Source organism: Phocoena phocoena, chromosome X, assembly GCF_963924675.1.
Source record: "Phocoena phocoena chromosome X, mPhoPho1.1, whole genome shotgun sequence".
Classification (NCBI taxonomy): Eukaryota; Metazoa; Chordata; class Mammalia; order Artiodactyla; family Phocoenidae; genus Phocoena; species Phocoena phocoena.
In genome coordinates this window covers 68,381,566-68,404,160 of record NC_089240.1, presented here as the reverse complement: position 1 = coordinate 68,404,160, position 22,595 = coordinate 68,381,566, and the positions used below count along the sequence as shown (strand labels likewise).

Sequence of the window (22,595 nt, the reverse complement as noted above, 5' to 3'; positions counted from 1 at the left end):
ATGAACAAGGAGGTTTAATTTCGTAAAATAAACAAATAAGGAAACAAACAAAAAGCTGCAGCATTACCTCCTATCTGAGTTTCTAGATTGCCAATCTGCTCTACAAATTCCAGACTTTCCAGTCACCATTATTGTGTGAGTCAATTCCTTAAAATAATTAATATATATTTATAATTCAGATATAAAATAATTCCTACATATATATAGGACATATATATATATATATATATATATATATATATATCCTAGATATGCATATATATCCTATTTGTTCTTCTGTTCTGTTCCTCTGAAGAACCCTCACTGATAGAGATTTTGGTACCTAGAGCGGTTTTACAGGAACAGAATCTTAAAGATTGAGTTTTTTCTCTTTTGGTTCTGAGGTTTCTGCAATTGTCTCTCTAAACTTATCAGCTTTAAATGCATTAATGACTCTATTTTCAATGGTAAAATGGGAATCAATAGTCCAGGAATTATGTGTTAATAGAGAAATGCAAAATATTGCCATTGGAACTCCTAATAAAATACTTATAAAAGGCAAGGTTCTGGGTGACTACGTATTTGATGCCTTAGAACATTTGTGTCAAACTCACAAATATAATGAGATTGGTAGACTCTTCCTAATTGCATTAGAGAAAGTGGGAAAAGGAAAAATACACATATAGATGTGTATTCATTTATTTATTATCATGATTTAGGATGTGTGTGTCACTGGAGATCATAACCAACAAAGTTGGAAAGCCATTATTGTAATGTATTGAAACAGATGACCCAAACCTAAAATTAAGGCTTTTTTACAGTCTTTTTTAAAAAAAATATACATTTTTCAGACTGTGTGTGTATGTGTGTGTGTGTGTGTGTGTGTGTGTGTGTGTGAGAGAGAGAGAGAGAGAGAGAGAGAGAGAGAGAAAGAGAGAGAGAGAGGCTGGCTAAAGAACATTTGGATTGTTCTGAGTCCCTTCCTTCTATGACAGGGGTGTAATAATGAGATTAGAATATATTTCAAGTTAATTTTTAAAAAACAGAAGTATTGTGTATAACATAGCATAAGTAAGCAAGGTATATTTCAATAATCTTACCTTACTTATACAGAGATAGTCTCCTGTAGCAGCTTTGACCTGATTTAATTATCTAATATGAAGTCTGTTTATTAAATCAAGTACATTATAAAGATGAGTCATTAATAATTTGTTGGCATAATTTGGGGAGATAATCGATACATCAGTCTATGAGCCTTTGTGTTAAGAAAAGATATATGGTATCTGAGATGTGGAAATATATTGTAAAGTATGAATATATACAGTTAATAATTCCTTAGGCATAAATACTTGTTCCCCTAGTGCAAAGGCTTTCAAACTATTCTTGTTAGAGTCTTAGGAGTTCCCTAGAATTATTTGATGTTTGGCAGAGTACGGGGGAGAAAGTAGAGCCAGCATGACTCATACTCCCCCAAATACACATATAAACACGCACCTATTTTAATCAGAAAAACTCCACGTGCATGTCTTCCATACCGGGCAACTACTTCATATTTACCTTGAAGAAAAAGTTGTACCGATCAGGTTTAAAAAGCACTAACTGGTGATTGCTTTGTAACCAGAAGTGATCAGTATTGGAAATAGAAATGCATGTTTTTGAAAAAAATCTTGAAGTATGCACTTTATAATGATTTTTTTGTCACTTCACCAACTTCTCTTTCAAGATGACCCTAAGAGAGGCATAGTAGAAACATCACTGGATTGAGTAAGAAACCCTAGACTCTTGAATAAGTAACTTGTAAAATATTCTTATTTTGCAAGTTACCAACTTTGTGTCCTAGGGTAAATCAATTGAGTTTTCTGGATTTCAATTTCCTTTTTGGTAAAATGAGGTTGGTTTAGAAAAGATTAAAGTAGCAAATAGGTTTTAACTCTTGTGCCAAATCTGATGATTGTTATTGCCTTTCTAAAGTAATGTGTTTAGAAGGATTCTGGCACACAGTAGGAAAGAGCACCATGATCCTTTAACAATATCTTCCATGGACAATGGAATGGGTAAGAAAAGCTTTTGGGCAATTTATTTAACATCCCTGGGCTACACGATCTCTTAAAATCCTTTCCAATCTTAAGGAATGTAACATTTTTTTAAAAAAGTAAAAAAGTACATCAAGTAAAATGTAAAGCATATGAGTAAATGACAAAATGCAATAAATTTCTGAGCAGATAGAAAATCAAATGACTTGAATGGGGCAGGGAGGGAGGGATGAATAGGTGGAAGAGAAGGGACTTTTAGGGCAATGAAATTATTATGTTACTGTAATGTAATGTAACATTATAACACTCTAATGGATATGACATTACACAGTTGTCAAAACGCATAGAATTGTAAAACACAGAGTAAAGCCTAATGTAAGCTATGAACTTGAGTAAATAATAATTTATCAATATTGGTTCATCAATCATAACAAAATATACTCCAATAATGCAAGATGTTAATAATACTGGAAACTGGGAGATGGAGAGGAATATGTGAGAACGCTCTGTGCTTTCTGCTCAATTTTTCTTTAAACCTAAAACTGCTCTAAAAAGTAATCTATTAATTAATTTTTAAACTGAAAAAAATTACATGGACCACTCATTACAAAAGCAGACTGCCAAATAATGGCAGTAGGAAGTTTCAAAGAAGAATAAAAATATATTAAAGGGACTTCCTTGGTGGTCCAGTGGTAAAGAATCCGCCTTCCAATTCAGGGGACATGGGTTTGATCCCTGGTCCCAGAACTAATATCTCACATGCCGCCGCAGAGCAACTAAGCCCGCGCACCACAACTACTGAGCCCACATTCCTCAACTAGAGTGCCTGCGTGCAGCAAACTACACAGCCCATGTGGTCTGGAGCCCGCACACTGCAACGAAAGATCCCACGTGCTGCAACTAAGACCCAACGCAGCCAAAACAAACAAACAAACATATATATATATATATATATATATATATATATATATATATATATATATGACTTGCCTACCTCCCTAGCTTCTTATCACAAGCACCCCCACATTTGTAATATGTGCGCTGACCACGGATAGTCTCTACCTTAGCCATGCTGATGTACTTATAGTTTCTTTAATGCTCCATGATGTCTCTTGCATCCAAGCCGGGGAACACACTGCTGCACTCCCCTTACTTTTATACCTAACTCCTTTTTGCCTCTATGTCTTAGTTTATATATCACTTCCTATAGGAAAGTATGCCTGATCACCTCCTACATACAACACATAATGAGGTATCGCTCCTAAATCTTCTCTTAGCACCACTTACCTTTCTGTATTAGAAATGCCTAGCAATTTGTACATCATCCCACACTACACTATTAGTTTCTTAAAAGTAGAGATAATGTCTTGTTCATGGCAGTATTCTTACCCCTAAAAATGTGCCTGCTATTAATATACAGTATGTGACTAAAAATATGGGTTGAATGATTAATTATAATTACCCCTCATAGTAGCACCTTAAAATTTAGACATTATAAAATGTAGAGAAAAAGATTTTTAAAACAAAGTTCTTTGATGACCAGGAATGCATTTTTTATTTCCTCAGAGCATATCAAATCCATTGCAGCAAACAAAAAATGTAGAATGGAGTTGGAAAGGCTATTTGCCATCAGCTATGTAGACCGATGTACCACTTGCTGAGGTGTCAGTCACTATACCAGGTGCTTACTTTGTGGTTTTTCCCACCTCCACTTCAAGCTAGTTATTATAAATTTAATGCACAGTCTTCTCCAATGCTTTCACTTAATATTTTACTAATACTTAGAAATAGTTAAAACCACATGTGATTTGCATATGTTTCCTCTATTGAGAGTAAAAGTGAAAAGAAATGGAATTATCCATAATTTATCCCAAGCTCCATCTATATGAACAAACCTGCTTGTTTTGACTGACTTAATTGAAGTCAGGCCAGAAGCTGTCAATCCAATACCTTATTTGACTTTTTCACCTGAGTGAGCTGATAAAGTCAGCATAAGAATCAAAATGCTTTGTGAGTGAAGAGAGAGATTTAAATTGGACAAGCAAAATCGTTGAAGTAAAATCTGTACTTCCTCTTTGTTTTTCTAAATTGCTTGCATGTATTTGCCTCAGAATTCCATTTCACAGCTCAGACTTTATGCTGTCATAGCAACAGCAATATTCAGTAGGACCAGGATTTAATTTTTAACTGTAAGTAAATTTTACAAAAGTATTCAAGCCCCAGAATTTGACTTTATAGTCAATTTTTCAAAAATGTATTTATTTCCTATATGGGCCCTAAGAGTAGAGATGGGCAGAAAATGAAGATTCCTTTCATGATAATTTTTAGGGTGACGAAAAACTACTGATGTTAGAGTTACTAAGACTTAGGTAACTACCCTTTTCCAGCTGTGTGACCCAAGCAAGTTATAGAACTTCAGTTTTTCCATAAAAAATATGGAGATAATAATATCTTCTGTATTAGTTAGGGTTCTCCAGAGAAACAGAACCAATAGAAAAAACACATACATCCATTTAAAATAATTCGTTCATGTGATTGTAGTGGGTGGCAAGTCTGAAAGTTTGAAATTTGCAAAGCAGGACAGCAAGCTGGAAATTCCAGCAACAGTTGACGTTGCAATCTTGAGTCCAAAGGCAGTCAGGAGGCATAATTCCTTCTTCCTCAGGAGGTCTAGATCTTTTTCTCTTAAAGCCTTCAACTAATTGGAAAAGGTCTGCCCACAGTATGGAGTGTGACCTGTTTTACTCAGTCTGTTGATTTAAATGTTGACCACATCTAAAAAAATACTTTCACAGCAACATCTAGACTGGTGTTTGACCAAATATCTGGGAATTTTAGCCTAGCCAAATTAACACATAAATTTAACAATTACACCTACTTCTCATGACTGTTGTGAAGATTAAGTAAAATTATGTAGGCATATGACCTAGCAGAATGCCCAGAGTTGATTCACAGCCTTCACTATGCCCAGTCACAATCTAAATAATTAGGATTCGAGTGAAGAAAAAAGTGAAGAAGGAAAAGGTGCTCTATATGCTCTGTAGCTCTTTTTTCTTTACTTAAAAGTGGGAGAGTAGAAATTAAGTTGCTAAAACAAGTATCCACTTCTGTCTGTCTCTTCTCCTATATTAATTCAGCAGTAATGCAAATTAATTACTCCAGTAGTAATATGAATTAATAACTCAAGGTCTTCAAGAATCTCAATGACTTGAACAATTTCTGAAATTGAGACCTTTTCTTTGTCCTTTCATTTTTAACTTTGGTCATGAGGTTAACCTTCCCACATTATATTTTAATAAGAAACCTAGGAAGATCACCTACTTTTAAGGCTGTGTCATTTTGATAAAACTTTGAGGAAACTTATTTTTCTCATAAATCCCATGGCATGATAGGTTGGAGGGACTGAAGGCATATTATATTTCCATGTACATTCCAAGCATGTTAGAGCCAAAGAAAACTAATGTTAAAATGTTTTAACTTGTGGAGGAAATGAGAAAATGAGATATATTTTATCATGAAAAACAATCATGCTGTGCTTTTGTAATGGTGTAGTAAGGAGTATGGCAGAAATTCCCCCATCAAAACAGCAATTTGACTGAAGAAAATTCAAAAGTAACTGAAAGTTCTGGAAGTTGTCCTAAGGGCATATAGCTATACTGGAATAAGAAATGACACCAGATGTTAACTTAATTCCACAGGAAGAAATAAAGAGACCCAAAATGATAAATAAGGTTAATATGCATATAAAACCCCTCTGTATTTATACAGTCCTCTCCCTTGGGGTAATAACATTTATCCCTTTGCATATAAGGCCCCTCAATTGCAGGGTTTTTAGATCCTTTTTTTTTTGTCCAGAGGAATCCCCTTTATATTTCATATAGTGGTTTTAAAAAATGAAGCATAAAGGTTATGGGGTGTCATAACAAGGGGACTGAAGAGCACTTCTTCTAGTACAAGTGACAGAGGTGGGATGGGAGAAACGCTTAGTGGTCTGTCATCTTATGCTGAAAATAATCTTAATTTAAAAGGCTGCCTAGCAGAGTAAGATGCCTGCTCCCGCTCTCCAGATACTTCTTGCATGATCACCATCAGGTTCCATAATCTGGAAGCTTGAATGAGCCATTAGGAAATGAAGGCATTTCCCACACCAGCTAGAATAGTCACGTGATACAAGGAATTCCATTCAATCCTAGGGTTCCTGCCTGTCAGGAGGAAGTTAGGAATTCTTCTCTCTGCTTCCAAAAACCTCTTCCCTTATAGGCATTTCTGGAAAACCTTAGTAGAGCAAAAAGAATTTTGCAATCCTGCTTAACTCCCTAACATACCCCAAGAGTCATAGTAGATGGTGCTGTGTGAATATATATATATATACATATACATACATATATATATATATATATATATATATATATATATATATATACACACACATATACATACACACACACACATCTGTATCTTTATTGGTTTAATTTCATACATACAAGTAGATGGTTATATATTGTTCCCTAAATACTACTACTACTACTACCAATGAAGCTGTTTCTAAAGCTTCTTGTTTCTTGGTTCTGGAAACCAAGAGAGCTTTAACAGTGGGGAACCATGCTACTACCCTGCTTAGTGTGCTGCTTGGTAATGGGAGGGAACAGAGCAGACCAGCACACGGATGGAGGTGGAGACTTTGGGGAGTAGGTATCTCAGAAAATGAGTATACACTCCCAACCTCAGAAAGTTGAATCAAAAGCAATCTAGGAAAGCAGGGGCTCTGTTGCTCATGCAATACCAGAGACCCAAACCCCACCTTCCCGCTGCTTTGCTTTCAGGCTTGTGTACTGGTTTCACTGGCTTAGTTATTGCAGCTTCCTACTATCTCTTGGAGTTTAGTGTGTCTTTAGGACAGTGCAACATCTTTAGTCCTTCTTAAAAGAGGCCTCAGGGGCTTCCCTGGTGGCGCAGTGGATAAGAATCTACCTGCCAATGCAGGGGACACAGGTTTGATCCCTGGTCCGGGAAGATCCCACATGCTGCAGAGCAACTAAGCCCACGTGCCACAACTACCGAGCCTGCGCTCTAGAGCCCGTGAGCCACAACTACTGAAGCCCACACACCTAGAGCCTGTGCTCTGCAACAAGAGAAGCCACTGCAATGAGAAGCCCGTGCACCACAACAAAGAGTAGCCCCCACTCACCACAACTAGAGAAAGCCCATGTGCAGCAATGAAGACCCAACACAGACAAAAAATGAATAAATAAAATAAAAATTTTAAAAAGTGGCGGGGGGCCTCAGCATAGCCTTGAAGGCAGCTGTCTAATATTCAGAATTTCACTTGCTTTTCTTGTATCTACAGGATATATAGTATTCAGCTGACAAAAAGAAAGATTTCAATTTGGCAAGACTCAATAAAACATTTTACTTTAAATATACATATATGCTAATTGTAAGGTATAGTCTAGTAGATATACACATCTCAAAAATGTCATCTATTTTTAAAGAATGTCTATTTTTGACAGTGTTAACTTATTTGATATTAAAGTAAGAATGCCCACATAATATTGCAAGTATCATCATCTGCATTTGATATAGCTCAGGAGAAAATATTGAAAAATGTTTTAGCATTTTCCAGAATTTATTACAAGATACCTTGTTTACTTTAGAGTTCTCCATAGCATATTTTTGTACACAAAAAAATGGAGTAGTTGTTTGAATCTAGTGTGTATTGCAAAATTCAGAGTCCTAAATAGGAAATTTAGAAAGTTTATTCAAATTGTTTTCTTTCTATTATTTTCTCTTTTCTCCTTCCCCACCATCTAAAAAAATATATTACCCTTCTAAAATTATTATTACACTATTTAGAAACTCCACGAACACGAACACAAAAATTATGTTTCTGACAGTACTGAGTTTATTTTAAAGCATTGCATCATGTTTGAATCTCAGTAAACAAAGCCATGTCTTCATTGTATATTGATTTTGGCAAAGAGCACAGACTTGCATACATCAAATGATATGATAAAGTAATTTAAAGTAAAAGGTGTTTGCTTTTAGTAATGTGAAACTAAAGTACAATATTAATGTGGAACTAAAGTACAATATATGTGTCTTCTGGGTGATTTAGGCCATAATGTTTCTTATCTTCTTAGAAGTTTTCAAAATTAACATTTTTTAAATTGATCCTTTTATCTGATACTTATGCTATTCACTGGAATAGAGGCATAGAAAAGATTTTCTCTGCTTAGATTAATGTACTCATACAATATATGCCTAAGCTGAAACTGAAAGATCAAATATCTGAGAGATAGTGGCATTCGTGATCACAAGTGGTTTTAAAAGGGGAAAAATGAGTTCCAACCTATTTTAAAATATTTAATTAAAAGTCTGAGCTCTGGGGCTTCCCTGGTGGCGCAGTGATTGAGAGTCCGCCTGCCGATGCAGGGAACACGGGTTCGTGCCCCGGTCTGGGAAGATCCCACATGCCGCGGAGCGGCTAGGCCCGTGAGCCATGGCCACTGAGCCTGCGCGTCTGGAGCCTGTGCTCCGCAACGGGAGAGGCCACAACAGTGAGAGGCCCGCGTACCACAAAAAAAAAAAAAAAAAAAAAGTCTGAACTCTTTGCAAAAGGATGCCGTTTTTAACTTATTTGCCATCCTACTTCCATAGCATACATATGCATATTTCACTGGGGCAAGCAACTTAGTAACATGATTGCATCATAGCTGTGTAGTTTAAGCAAGAAATTTGTCAACTGAATACATCTTTATTTTTGGTGGGAGGTCATCTGTTCCGATCACTGAAGCATGCAATGAAAGGCTTCATTTAGAAGCCTAGAAAACCTGTGGTTCAGTACATAGAAGTTTTAACTACAAAAGAATGTAAATGTTATACTTACCATCAGAAATTACAATGTCTGACATATCATAAACATTATCTGCAACTACTTTTTAATCACAATAATTTCACATCAAAAAGGTACATATTTTTGTTCACTAAAATTGAGGCAATTTGGGAACGAGAGACAGATTCTTCCTTTCTCACTCATCTTTTAAAGTTACTCAATGTAGAGCTACAGATATACTTAAGCTGCAATAATAATATCAAAAAAGGGAACAGGTGTTTGCTTTTTAAAATCACTGAAGTACATAAAATGCCTTAGCAGACAACAATACTATTCCATGACACCTCTTAAAATTTTAAGTTCATCTCCCATTCTCCTCATCATAATGTTCACATTTTAATTATGTATTCATTTTGATTGTTTGCATGTGAAAACAACAACTATCTATTATTTCAACATTAAGCCTATTTCTTTTGAAGCCAAGATAATTTTGCTATTTTATAAAAAGCAGTGGAGACTCCTTTGTCAGGATGCTTAAGGCAGAATGTTTAAGGTTCATGCTTGCTGCTTTGCCTGAGCTTCTGCTTCCTGAAATGAAAAACAAACAACACAGATTTAAATATCACAAAGCAGGCATCCGTGTGTATTTTGGTTAGACTATATTATCTCAAATTGCTAAGAATATTCAAAATCAGAAAAATAGCCCCCAGAAAAGACTGCTTAAAAATTCTTAATAGAAAAATTAAAAAATAGAAACTTCTGCCTAGAAACAGATGTCATAGAGGACTGTCTATAATTCCATAAAAGCAAGTGATTTACAATTATAGTTGACATTTTATTTAAAAGTAGCTAAGTTCCATTTTGAATGATTTTTCACAAAAATTGAGTGTTCTAAAACATTGTCACCTATAGTTACAGTCACGTGAGTTTTGTTTAAGGATTAAGCTACTTAGAAAATGTGTTATTTGCTAAAGTATTGTTGCTTTTAAATTTCATGGCAGTAGGCTCGAAGAGGTAAGGTTGTCTTTCTATTCCTGTGGATGGTGAGTACTTCTAGCATAGGAACTCTGACCTATAGGTGTGCTCTGGCACTTAACATAGTACTTGACACAAAATACACTTCAAGGAAAGTTTCTGCAAATAAGGATGGGTGGCAAGAGTGACTCTGGTGAAAGAAACCTCAGACTTGAGCTGTAGAAATCATGTATGCTAGACAATGTCACTCTAAACATCTGTCACTAATTGAGTACTTGACAGTCTCAGGAGGAGTGACAGCAGCTGCATATTCCAAAATAAGCCTCTGATGCTAACCCCAGAAGAAGGGGAAAAAACAAACAAACAAAAAGATGCTATATTTTTACCAAAAAAAAAAAGAGAGGTAGAAATGATAGAAAGAAGGAAACCAGAGGACAGTGTAATTCATTCTTAATACATCATTAACAAAACATATGTAATACACTACTGACTCACCTTCCAAAACTCTTAGTCAAAAACCAAAAACAAACTTCCCTAAGCTCTTTTGAAATTTCTAACATGGTGTTCGGCTGTCTAAATGAATACATCTTAGACCCACATTATGTATTTTGTTTCATTTTATAGAACAAGCTTCCAAAAACTTCCTCACACAACACAGTGAATTTTATACTAAAACCCCTCAGTGGGGCTTTCCTGGTGGTGCAGTGGTTAAGAATCCGCCTGCTAATGCAGGGGACACGGGTCCGAGTCCTGGTCCAGGAAGACCCCACATGCCGCGGAGCAACTAAGCCCGTGCGCAACAACTACCGAGCCTGTGCTCTAGAGCCCACAAGTCACAACTACTGAGCCCACGTGCCACAACTACTGAAGCCCGCACGCCTAGAGTCCATGCTCCGCTATCAGAGAAGCCACCACCGTGAGAATCCTGTGCTCCAAAACGAAGACCTCACACAGCTAAAAATAAATAAATTAATTAATTAATTAATATAAAAAAATAAAAATAAATAAAACCCCTCAATAGCATAGCATATATAGGTGGGGAAGCAGTGGTATAAAAATGTGAACATATGATAATGTGAAGTCCTTCTTCTTATGAGCACGTAATGCCTCTGAGTAACTAGTAATTTGGAGACAGCCTAGTTCCCTAAAGTTACATTTATCAATCTTTGTTGTAATTTGTCATAAATTCCTTAGCTCTCACTTATCCTTTTTCAAGGAAGAAATTACTAGCACAAAAATCCAAAACAAAAGGCAATTCAAACTTCTTTGTAATTTGTCTTTAAGAATACATCATATTTAAATTATTTACTTTTCTAATTATGTTTTATTCATCAAATATGTAAATTGTGCTACAAGCTTTATTATTATCTAAAAGTAAGTAGCCAGTATTTATAGTATCATGAGTTATTTAATCAACCAGAGAGCTCTAGAAACAGGCATATGATGTGTTCTCACCCTCTACTCCCACTATATACATCATTCTATAAATGCATTGGTTTTGAGTTAGATAATCCCGGGTTCAAATTCCATATCTGCTACTCAATTATTATGTAACCTTGGACAAATTACTTAAATTATCTAATCATTAGTTTCCTCCTCTGTAAAATGGTATTGAGGACACCTAGCTCATAAGGACGAAGTAAAGATAAAATGAGATGAATGTGAACTGTGTAGCTCAATGCTTAGTCCATTGCAGGTATCCAGACTTCTTTCCTAATGTTTTCCTTTCCACTTTCTGCCTAGTCACTAAGACCAACACCACAGCTAAGTGTTATTAACATACAGTTTCTCTTGGAGACGCAATAAAATGGGATGGGCTTACTGGAAATAGGAATGCTTCAAATCTCACAGCAGAAGCAGATTTTCATGGCCCTCCCTAGAGCTAGGTGGTTTAACCAAAGCCAATGAGAACACTTCTTTAACCAGCATGTTCTATACCCTCAACCTACTAGTGAACACGGCTTTTCCAGAGGAGTGGTATTCCTCTCAACATGAATATCACTGGATTTTTATTTTTTAGTAAAAATATATCAGTTATTTTATTCCATATCAAAACTATCAACTATACTGCAATGTAAGAAATGCTAGTGCTATGAAATTATCTTCTGTATTAATAGAAGAGTAAAGAGCAAATATTTATATACCATGTTTAACTGCATCTAATATACAAGAGAATAAAAAAAATTATTTGTCTTACAGAGGATTCCTTGCCTTATAGAAATATTTGCCATTGGGTACTTTTAAATCAAGCTTTCCAGTGCACTGGCTTTCAATAATTTTTAAATGTAAAGAGAATGTATTCTAATTATTTGGAAAATAAATAAATGGAGAAAAAAGAAAAACATTCATATTATTAGCTATGGTTCCTTTCAGTCTCTTTTTGTCCTGTACATAGATTTTAAATGTAATTATCAATAGAATGCTAATTACACAGTAAAAACAGTTCTGTAGCTCATTATAATGTATCTTTTCACAAACTCTCATTTTTTAATAAGAGCATGAGTTCACTCAGTGGATAAATCACTTCTGTTGACCCTATTTTTAGACATTTAACTTGTTTACAAATTTTTTAAGATTAAAAATAACATTTTGATTTATTTTTTTATCCATAAAGACTTTTCGATGTATGAATTATTTCATTAGGCCTTACTACCCAGTACAATTACTGGATGAAGAAGTATAAACATTTTTGAGGTCCTTGATATATATTTGCTATTTCGGTTTTCAAACAGTAGTACCAATTTATATCATCACCAGTAATATATGAGAGAATACGTTTTAATGCACACTTCTCAGCACTGAGCATTATCACTTTGTTTTATCTTTGTTAACTTCACAGATGAATATTGTATCTCATTTTATCACATTTCTTTTTATTATGAATGCACTTTTCCAATGCGGGTTAATTAGTTGTATTTCTTATTGCGTATACTTTCTTTTCAGCCAGTTCTTTCTGGAAGACTTATTGTCCTGTTAAATTAAAGGGGAAAACTCTGAAAGCTGAGCTGAAGGATAGAAAAATCATCCTTCTGATATCAAATTTATCACTTTTAATCTTGGGAAAAACCTATTAAATACTAACATTCAAAATCTCCCTATTACCAATCCACCCTTCAACTCCACTGTCAATTCCAGACCTCTTTTCTTTATCCCGATCTATCAGCTCCTTCTAGTTCAATCCTTGATAACATCTGCTGTCCTTTTACTCTATTCCTACTTCTAGGGTTAAACAAGGATGAAAAAAAAAAAAAACCACAGTAAACAAACTGACTGGCTCAACTGTGGGCTCATCAACTCTAACTTCAACAGGGAATTTCATCTTGCTCAGCCATCCTTCCATTCATGATCTTTGCCTACTCTTTAGCTTATTTTCAGCAAATGCATCTTTTCAATTCTCAAATTTCCCATCACTCCTAGCAGATGATCATTCTTCTTACCTCATACTAAAGATAAGACATTTTCAAATGTGAACTTCCCTAACCTCCCCACACATTAAAATTTCGTTTTATCCTTCTCTCTTCATTCTATCCAGTCTCAGAAGAAAACTGCGTGCCTTCTCTCTTTTCCAAGACTAACTCCTCCCTTGGATCACTCACTTTTCTGTTTCCTCCATGACTTTTGCTTCATTTCCCTATCACCCAGGTTAGAAGCCTCAGCGATAGCTTCAATCCTTCCCAGTTCTTTCCATACATAAACATCTCATAAATTGCCAAATCCTATCACAAGTGATTTTTCTGTGTCTCCTAAATCCATCTTTTCCTTTCTGTAACTGCAGTCCCACTTTAGGCCTTCTCCATTGCTTTTCTGGACTCTTAAGGAATACTCTAATGGGTCAGCCCATCTCTAATATCTAATTTCTCCAATGTTTCACAATCCACACATCTGCCAAATTTATTTTCTTGAGACATAGATCAAATCACATCTTAAAATACAAAGATAATCACATAATTGTCTTCTCTCATTCCCTACCATGGCTTTTAGATGCTTAGAGAATAAAGCCGAAAGTATCTAGCACAGTATTCATAATCTGGCCCCATCCTACCTAGCCAATATTACCTCCTAATGCATCTCCCTTATTTAATATGTTCTATAGTAGATTCATGTTGCATTATACTCTGCTCCCTGAACATACCATTGGGTGCAGGTACATCCCAATGCAGTGGTTCCTATTGCAGCCACTGTGAAAGACGCCTAGTGTTACTTCAGTGTTTTAGAATCCCTAACAGCTCAAATGCCAATTCCTCTGTGGAACCTTCCCCAAACTCCTTAGTAGTAATTTATGATTATTTCCTTTGGATGCTTACTGTACTTTATTCATACCAACCATACAAAATTTACCATACTATATCATAATTATTTGTAGACATATTTGTTGTATAATTATTCGTATACATGTTCCTCACTAGGTTATAAACACTTTGAAGGTAGAGATTATGTTGTATTCTCCGTATTTGCCCTACCATCAGTATCAAGTCAATGTTTGACACTCAGTAAATATTTATTGAATGAATAAATTAATGAATGGCTCATACTTTTCACTGAAGGAAAGAGAGTCATCAGTCACAGAAAACAGACTATCCTTCCTTTATACTTCCTCCAATATGCACTGAAATCAATGACTTAACTTGGGTTTTACTAACTTGTTTAAATAAAAATGCCTTACCTAAGATTTCCTACAACTTAAATTATACAAAGCCTAAAATAAGACATTTTATCCATGGGAAAAGAAAGTTTGGCAAGAAAACAGAATTTCATAGTGACTCAGACAACAATGCCTCTAAACAGTCTCTAGTGAAAATACAGACAATAACACAGACTCTCAAAACTGGAGAAGGAGCTGGAGTTTGAAGAATCTGTTTAACAAAAATTAGCTTCTGAGAACAAAATGTAAAATGATAGAGCAGGGGACATACACTTTGATTAAACCAGCCTTTGTGGAGAAGAAATATGGTAAAAGGCAAACGTATATTTAAAGTCCATAGCTCTGAGACATTTTTTTAAACAGGTGACTTAATTTTTTATATTTTTATTTGTATGATCTTCCCTGGGAACACCACCACTTGAAAAATTAATTTGCTGTTGGCAGGGGAAAAGCTCCAAATTCCGCCAGCAATTTAGTGATGAGTTTTGATACTCAAATGCTCTTAGTTAATTTGAATAGGTGACTATAGCATTTGATGTCACACAAGGACAATAGATACTGACAAGAAGATTACTTTGAACTAAGATGCTTTCTGTCCACGTAATACCATACATGGCAACTGGAATAATGGTGTCTTTAAAATTGTTAACCACTTATTTGTGAATGGGTCAATGAGAAATTTGCTGCCTTGGGCAGCTTGATAGGGAAGTCACTCAGCCTACCTTCTATCCACATACTTTATGTATTTAATTATGCACATCTGTCTTCCCTACTAGGGATTAAGTGTATGCGGAGCAGGGACATTTCCTTTTAGCTATGTTGCACTGCCTCTGGCTTAATCTGAGTACTTAATAACGTGCAAATCTTACTGATTAAAAAACCCCAGCAGCAATAAAATGGCCTATAAAGAAGGGGAAAAAATGAATCATACCTTTGAACCAGGTGGGGCTGTCAAGCCTAAAAAGGCATACACTGCATTATTTTCTCTGGCTTCAAAGAAGGCATCATAGTCCTTGATAAAAGAAGGCAACAAGAATTAGCAACATACAACCAACAAAGGAAAGAAAAGGGGAAATTAATTCAAAATTATCTGACTGGTCAATATCTTTGAAGGCAAACAGGCTAGCTAACTTCAATAATGCTAGAATTCTGGAAGGAGTAGTAAAGAGTCAAGGCTTATTGGATCCCAATTAATGTGGGTTAGAAGATATGCTGATCTGTGAGACAGAAATAGCAAAAGGACTTATTTCATACTGCATAGAACTTAAATCTGCCTCAGGGCAAGCAGCTTTCTCCATAGCCCAAAGCAGCCAACTATTTGCCAGTAAGATGTTGCTTACTTTTGGGAGGAGGCTATTGTTCCAGTTTGCCATTATTTCTCTTGCATTATTCATTAAGGTAGAGATGCCCTCAGAACCCACAGCAGACCAGATTTTAGCTATCCCATGGCCATAAGAATAGTAAATCTGTGCTGTGTTCAGAGGAAGGTTATGAGATTTTCATGAAATATGACTGGAGGAGCAAACAATCCGGGGATCCAATAAAAGCTTCACGTGACTAAATTCAGTTGGGCTTCCCATTGTCATCCTCTAAACCACCATGCATGCTCCAAAAGTAACAACCGAACTGCCTACATTTGACTATGACATATAATAAATAGCAAATATACTTAGAAAACACAGCCATTGTCTATACCTGGCCTTAGTTTGTTTGACTTAAAACACACAGAGAGGGACTTCCCTGGTGGTCCAGTGATTAAGACTCTGCCCTTCCAATGCATGGGGCAGAGTTTCTATCCCTGGTTGGGGATCCCAAATGCCTCATGGCATGGCCAAAAAATTAAAAAAATTAAAAATTAAAAAAAAATAAAGTGTTTCAAAATTTCTCTAAAAAAACGCAAAAACACAGAGATAAGCTTGGCATTTTGGCTGAGTTATTAGAGGTAAAATGAACTTATAATTTGCTGGCTTCTCTAGAGGTTGCCTCACCAACAGATCACCAATTAAAAGGTTCTTTTCTAGCATATATAGTTCCTGGTACTTGGAGGATCTGGAGGTATAAAGTTTACGGCCTCTCAAGCCATTGATGACCCTAAATCTGACCCCTAACTCAAGAAACATCAGAATTTCTCTCATTTAGGAACTCTTTTGACACAGTCAGTATTGTTTAGAGCCACAGAGATCTCCTCAAGGATTGTCTCAAAGCATCTTTTTGTGTACCCTCGATGTCGACAAAGGATTAAATCATAAACAACAGGCATTTATGACCAGCCTCCTATATTCTTTGAACTCACTATTCAAAGTGAAACTAATTGAATCTTGATACAAAATCCATACTGAGACACATGACCTATAAGTTACTCAAGGTAAACAAGCAATATACATCATATCTATACTCAACCACTTGGAAGTAACCTCAAAATGCTAGTTAAAAGAACCTAACAGTTATACAAGAGACATTTCTTACTATAATCAAATCAATAAAAACAGTCTGTGTCAACCTTTAAACTCATGTGAAAAGAAAGCAGGTCTTCAAATACATTGAAATCTGATCATAAAATACTATGTAGGGTAATCTAGTTATCTCTGTTTCAGGTGTTTGGGGATCACAGTACATTATTTGTTGGCCCTGAACTTAACACACAGAAACAGATTTGTAGCTCTGAGAGAAAAGAATATCATCTTCTCAATTAATCAGGATTAATTAATTTATTGTACAAATATGTATTGAGCACCTACTACATGCCAATCACTGTTCCTGGTGCTAAGAATACAAGAGTAAACAAAACATTGTCTGCTTCTTCTATAGGAATTCTCTTGAGGAAAATATACTTTATTTACATATTTGGGATTCCAGTAACATTAATCCAGAATGTATGCTACCATATAGTTGTATCATATTAATTATTTCATGAAAATGTACTTTAGTTCTTCATATACACAGCATAAGCTCTTTCAGAACATAGATTACCCTTAAAAATTTTGTATCGTTTATAGCAGAGCTTCATTTATGTTGGCAGGGTAATTGTTTCAGTCACATCCTAATCTGGAAATAGAACCTAAGCTATAGCTCAATGATTCTAAAAAAGGAGGTAATTTTCCCCCAGGGATGTCTCGCAAAATCTGGAAACATTTTTGTTTTTTCACAACTGGGAGGGTGCTACTAGCACTCATGGATAGAAGCCAGGGATGCTGCTAAACATTCTACAATGCACAAGGGAGCCCCCATAAACCAAACATATCAGTATTGCCAAGGTTGAGAAACCTTGGGACAGTTTAAACAAGGGAATTTAATATGAAGAACCACTTACAAAAGATTAAAGAGCTGAAAGGCTGACAGGAGACAGTGAGGCAGCCCAGAGACTAGAAATAGCAGGAAGCTGCTACCACAGCTACTGCTGAAGGGAAAAGTGAAGAAGGTAGTATTACAGAGCTGGTACCACAAAGGAGATGTAGCCACTGTCATGGACACCTCCAGAAAAAGGGGGGATACCTTGGCTTTTCCTCTCCTCCTGCCCTCCACTCATCCAACCAGTGCATCCTATTACCGGCCAAACCTAATAGGCAGCCAGTTGGCAATGGACACTGGGAAATATAATTTGCTGAGGTCAGCCTCCCACAATACAGAATGAAACAAGAAAAGAACGAAGATGGGATCTTTGAGTAAACAGAAAAATTAACAGCACAGTGGTTTAACAGAATGAGTAAGAACTTCAGAATAAGACAGATCTAGGTTTAAATTCTAGTTGCATCACTTAATAATTGTATGATTTAAGAAGTTAGTTAACCTCTTCTAGGCCTCAATATCTTCATCTATGAAACAGGAATAACAATATCTACACCTCATGAGATTAGTATGAGAACTGATTAATATAGTACACATAAAGTATGTAGCAAAATAGCTGACATATAATATGCTTTCTATGAATGGTTGCTATACACTTTTCTCCCTAACGTCTGTATAGGGACAAATCTTAATTATTGTTATGAAACTCCTAACTCAGTGCCTGGCACACAGCAGGCACTCAATAGAAAATGGATTCCTTTTCCATTAACAAATATTTGTTTGATTTGCGTCTCACCTCCTGCATCTTCCTTTTCATCTTCCCATTTCTCAGTGATACTTGCCTTTTTTTCCATAACATACTCCATTCCCTTATAGTATGGCTTCCAAGGGAGAAATAAACCAGGTAAATTTGGCTTCTCAAACATCACCCTTATAACCCAAAATGTGTTTCTTTTTAAAAGTCAAACAAATTGAAATTCCTGCTTCAAAAAGGAGAGATTAAGACAACATATGCGGGCTTAGATTGGACTGGATGACCTCTGAGGCCTGTTTCAGCCCCTGAGAGTCGACAATTTGCAGAAATTTCAAATAGAGAAGCACTGAGGTTTCACCATCTAAATGAATAGCCTAATTGTCTTTTCCTTATCTACATAATATGTCTTTACACATTGGCCCTGTTTGCAGCAGAAGAAGAAATCTTCTGGCCCCTCCTCAGAAGTGACAAATTCAATTCACAGAGAAAATATTTTATGCTAATGAACTTCTCAATTTTGCCATACCCTCCCCTAGGTGTTCTCCTTCTCACTCCCATTTAAACACATGAGTTAGAAGATTTGGATTGCTGGCTCTAAAAACATTTGTTCCTCAATTATGCTAATTCTGAGGACACAGCAAAGCAAACAGTTCTTTACTGGAAATTCCTATAGCCCTTACATATGCTTTCTGTACCATGTCATCACATGGATGTGGCCTCATAACCACTCTCTCTGTTTCAGGTGTGTTTGATTCTACCCACACAACACTCCCAATCAGCTCTTTAAGAAAAGAGGCTTTGTTTTATACATACTTGTACTTGCCATGGTACCTAGAATGGCCACAGGCTACAAATGTTACTTAAATACACAGTGAATGAACATTGAAGGGAACTACTTCATGGTTTAAATGAAGGCTAACCAAGATGACAAACTTGAAAGCCCCAGTCAAAAAGTAAAAACTCTACTCCTGTTTCCCTCATCCATACATTAGTTCAATTAGCTAACTCAAAATTTTAAGAAAATTCATTAATAATACTCAAATAAAAGTTTTACTACCTTGAAGCAGAAACTGAGATATTCCTCTTTTTAAACTAATTTTAATCTAAATAAGTAAAACAGCTCACCTGCTTTCAGTGGCTTCTTCATGGACATACTGGAAATAATATAAATGCTCTGGTCTGTACTTATACATTCACAGATAATTTTTTGGTGAATGACTCATCCATTTGCCTTCTAGTAGAAGGCAAAATACCCTAGCTGCCTAGGATGGATGTAGAGGATGAACAGGAGAAATGACTGTGTGTAGATATGGGGTGGGAGTAAAAGAAAGTGGATGGGTTTGAGGCAATCCATTTTTAAAAAAAAACAAGAATTTTAATTGGTTCCTTACCCCACGGTACTGGCTTTCATTGAAAATTTGAGGTGGCAAGGGGTACCCTGTGGCTGGTCGACTGTTTTCAGGTACATTTTCTCTCATCCACTTCCGATTCTCTTCATTGGCTGCAATATCCTTTTCTTCAAATCCTATTTTGTTAGCTTCTAAGAAACCAAGCACATCTTGCTGTTTCTTCTTAATCTAGGGCCCAAAGGACAAGAAGTTATATTGTTGAACAAACAGCTTTTATTATTTTTATCATATTCAACAAAAATGTGTTAATGAACTAGCAGAAATGAATTCAGACATGGATCAAGATTTGTGGTTTAACAGAAGATATATAGTTTTCCCTCTATTATTTTGTTGTTAATGTCTCACAAGTGGATTGAAGAGCTTTCAGTTCGCAGATCCTTTTATCAACCCAACTTTTTCTTTTTTTCACTTAAATGCTCACATCTAATCATGAAGAAGAAAAGACAGCTGATACATATCAATAACCTCAAGTGCAATTAACTCAAAAGTTTGAGTAGTGGCAAGGTGTGTTTCCCGATTATCTACAAGCCTCTCTTAATTTTAGCCTTTGTTGAAAGTCATTCCAAACGACCTGAGTCTACTTCCTGTCTTAATAAGCATCATACAGTTAACAGAAATGAATATTTCCTTGAGAATGTTACAAAACTCTATGTGTCAATTTTCATCATTTGGAACAGAAACTGAACAAGTAAACAAGAGTCTTTTTCATGAAAGTGCTGAGCTACAACAACACATTTAATCAAGATGGGGTTTTGTCTTGTTTTATAATCAACCTGTCACATTTTCTCAGCTAACACTTTATTGAAGATCAACAGAGGTTCCAACTGTGATGCACTAAAATCTAAAATGATTGTCCGAAACTGTATTTAATAGCTATTCAACAATATTTCTTTGGTGCCTCTTAAGTATGTAAGAAATTTATCAGGTTCTTTAAAATGTCTAAAGAAAAATAGCAGATTCCCTCCTAAAATTACAATCTAGAGGGAGGTATTAGACATAGATATATTAAAATTTTCAATTATAACATGGTATTTAAATATGAAGCTAAGGTGGTCAGGTGAGAGGAGTCAAGTGAATGACAAAGCCAAGAGTGCAAGGAATTTAAGAGAGAGCAAGTGCTTATTGCTATGAGTGATGCCACTTAGACTAAGCTTAATACTGACAGCACACATGCTGCATACTACATCCATCTATATTGCATGCAGTCTATGGTTTTAGTGAAAGCATGATATACTTAGTAAAGTTTAATATAATTGCCCAGCTGTGAAATATTACACAATATTGTCCAGCTCACAAATATTACAGCATATTGAACTAGAACAATAAAGGTACAGTATTACAAAATAAACCTGGAAACTTTCTAAATGGATGCTCATAATTTCTATGACTAAATTCTTACACATAATTGAAGTCTCTAAATGAATAAACACTTGTGTGGGTGTGTATTTTGTCTTTTTAAATAGGTTATAATTTGTGACCCAGTCAACTTCTGCAAAGAGAAATTCAGATATATAAATTCCTTCCAATTGGTTCTGTTTGTTTCAAATGCTGCCACAAGAAGGGCTACACTAATTTGTAGTTAAATAATAAGACTGTCTTTTCCTAGCCAGTGCCTATCGATTTAAGAGTGGGGTGAAGGAAGCATGAACAAATAGAATTTAAAGCTGCCTTTTCAGTCTTTTACTAATCTACTTACAAAATACACCCAAAAGGAAAATCAAGTCTGAATCCCCAGTTAGTCTGTTTGGCACTAGACTACTGCAGTGTTGCCACTGTGTAGTCATTTGGTAAACAAAAAGAGATCTGTATACATTTTAAATGAATACTGTCATGAGTCCTTAAGCCACTGGCTTCCTACTGCTTAATCTAATGGTATAACCACAACAAGAAACACTTGTTTTCAGCTTGCCTGTTTTGAAATATTTTAAAAAATGCTTTGGTCACAATCAGCCATGTAAAACTTGTAATTCACATCTCTTTACCAACAAGTCTACAACAAATCTAGGGTAAGACTCTTAAGAATTTTCTTGTTGATCTCCTATCTCTACCCCTAGCTCCCTGGAGTTCTCCTGACAGATGTTCCAAGATGTGGCAGCATAAGAGCACAATGTAAGGTTTGCTATTTTACCGCTGTCTGCCTCCCCAAATACTGTTATTACTTTCTTTTTCAGTTGCAATTCTACCACATTATGTCTAGAGAGATGTTAAGGCTCAAGTAATTTCAGTAGAGCCTTGTGTGAAAAGAGGAGAATGTAGATATTTAAAGGCAGTTTCTCAAAAACAGCTATGTCTTAAGGTGGTCACAGTAAAGAAAGTACAGTCATGCCTAATTTTCTGGGTTAAAAAGGCTTTTCTTTATCAGTTCTGAAAAATCTCATCTATCCAGCCCATTCTTTTTAAATTTTATCTTTATTGGAGTATAATTGCTTTACGATGTTGTGTTAGTTTCTGCTGTACAACACAGTGAATCAGCTATATGTATACATATATCCCCATATCCCCTCTCTCTTGAGCCTCCCTCTCACCCTCTCTATCCCACCCCTCTAGGTCGTCACAGAGCATGAAGCTGATCTCCCTGTGCTGTGCAGCAGCTTCCCACTAGCCATCCATTTTACATTTGGTAGTGTATATATGTCAATGCTACTCTCTCACTTCATACTAGCTTCCCCTTGCCCTCTGTGTCCTC

At 35.8% G+C, this 22,595-nt stretch overlaps 1 protein-coding gene across 1 annotated transcript in view; it reads right to left on the bottom strand.

Annotated features, from left to right (window-relative positions):
- Positions 1-8,763: 8,763 nt before the first annotated feature.
- The window catches only part of SH3BGRL (SH3 domain binding glutamate rich protein like), an 83,097-nt gene continuing 69,265 nt past the window's right edge, over positions 8,764-22,595 (bottom strand). Inside the window, exons 2-4 of the mRNA XM_065901033.1 lie at positions 19,892-20,077; positions 15,393-15,473; positions 8,764-9,432 (exon numbers count right to left, since the gene is read on the bottom strand). Coding sequence (XP_065757105.1) covers positions 9,400-9,432; positions 15,393-15,473; positions 19,892-20,077 — 300 coding nt within the window. The 3' untranslated portion in view covers positions 8,764-9,399. The remainder of the gene's footprint in view (positions 9,433-15,392; positions 15,474-19,891; positions 20,078-22,595) is intronic.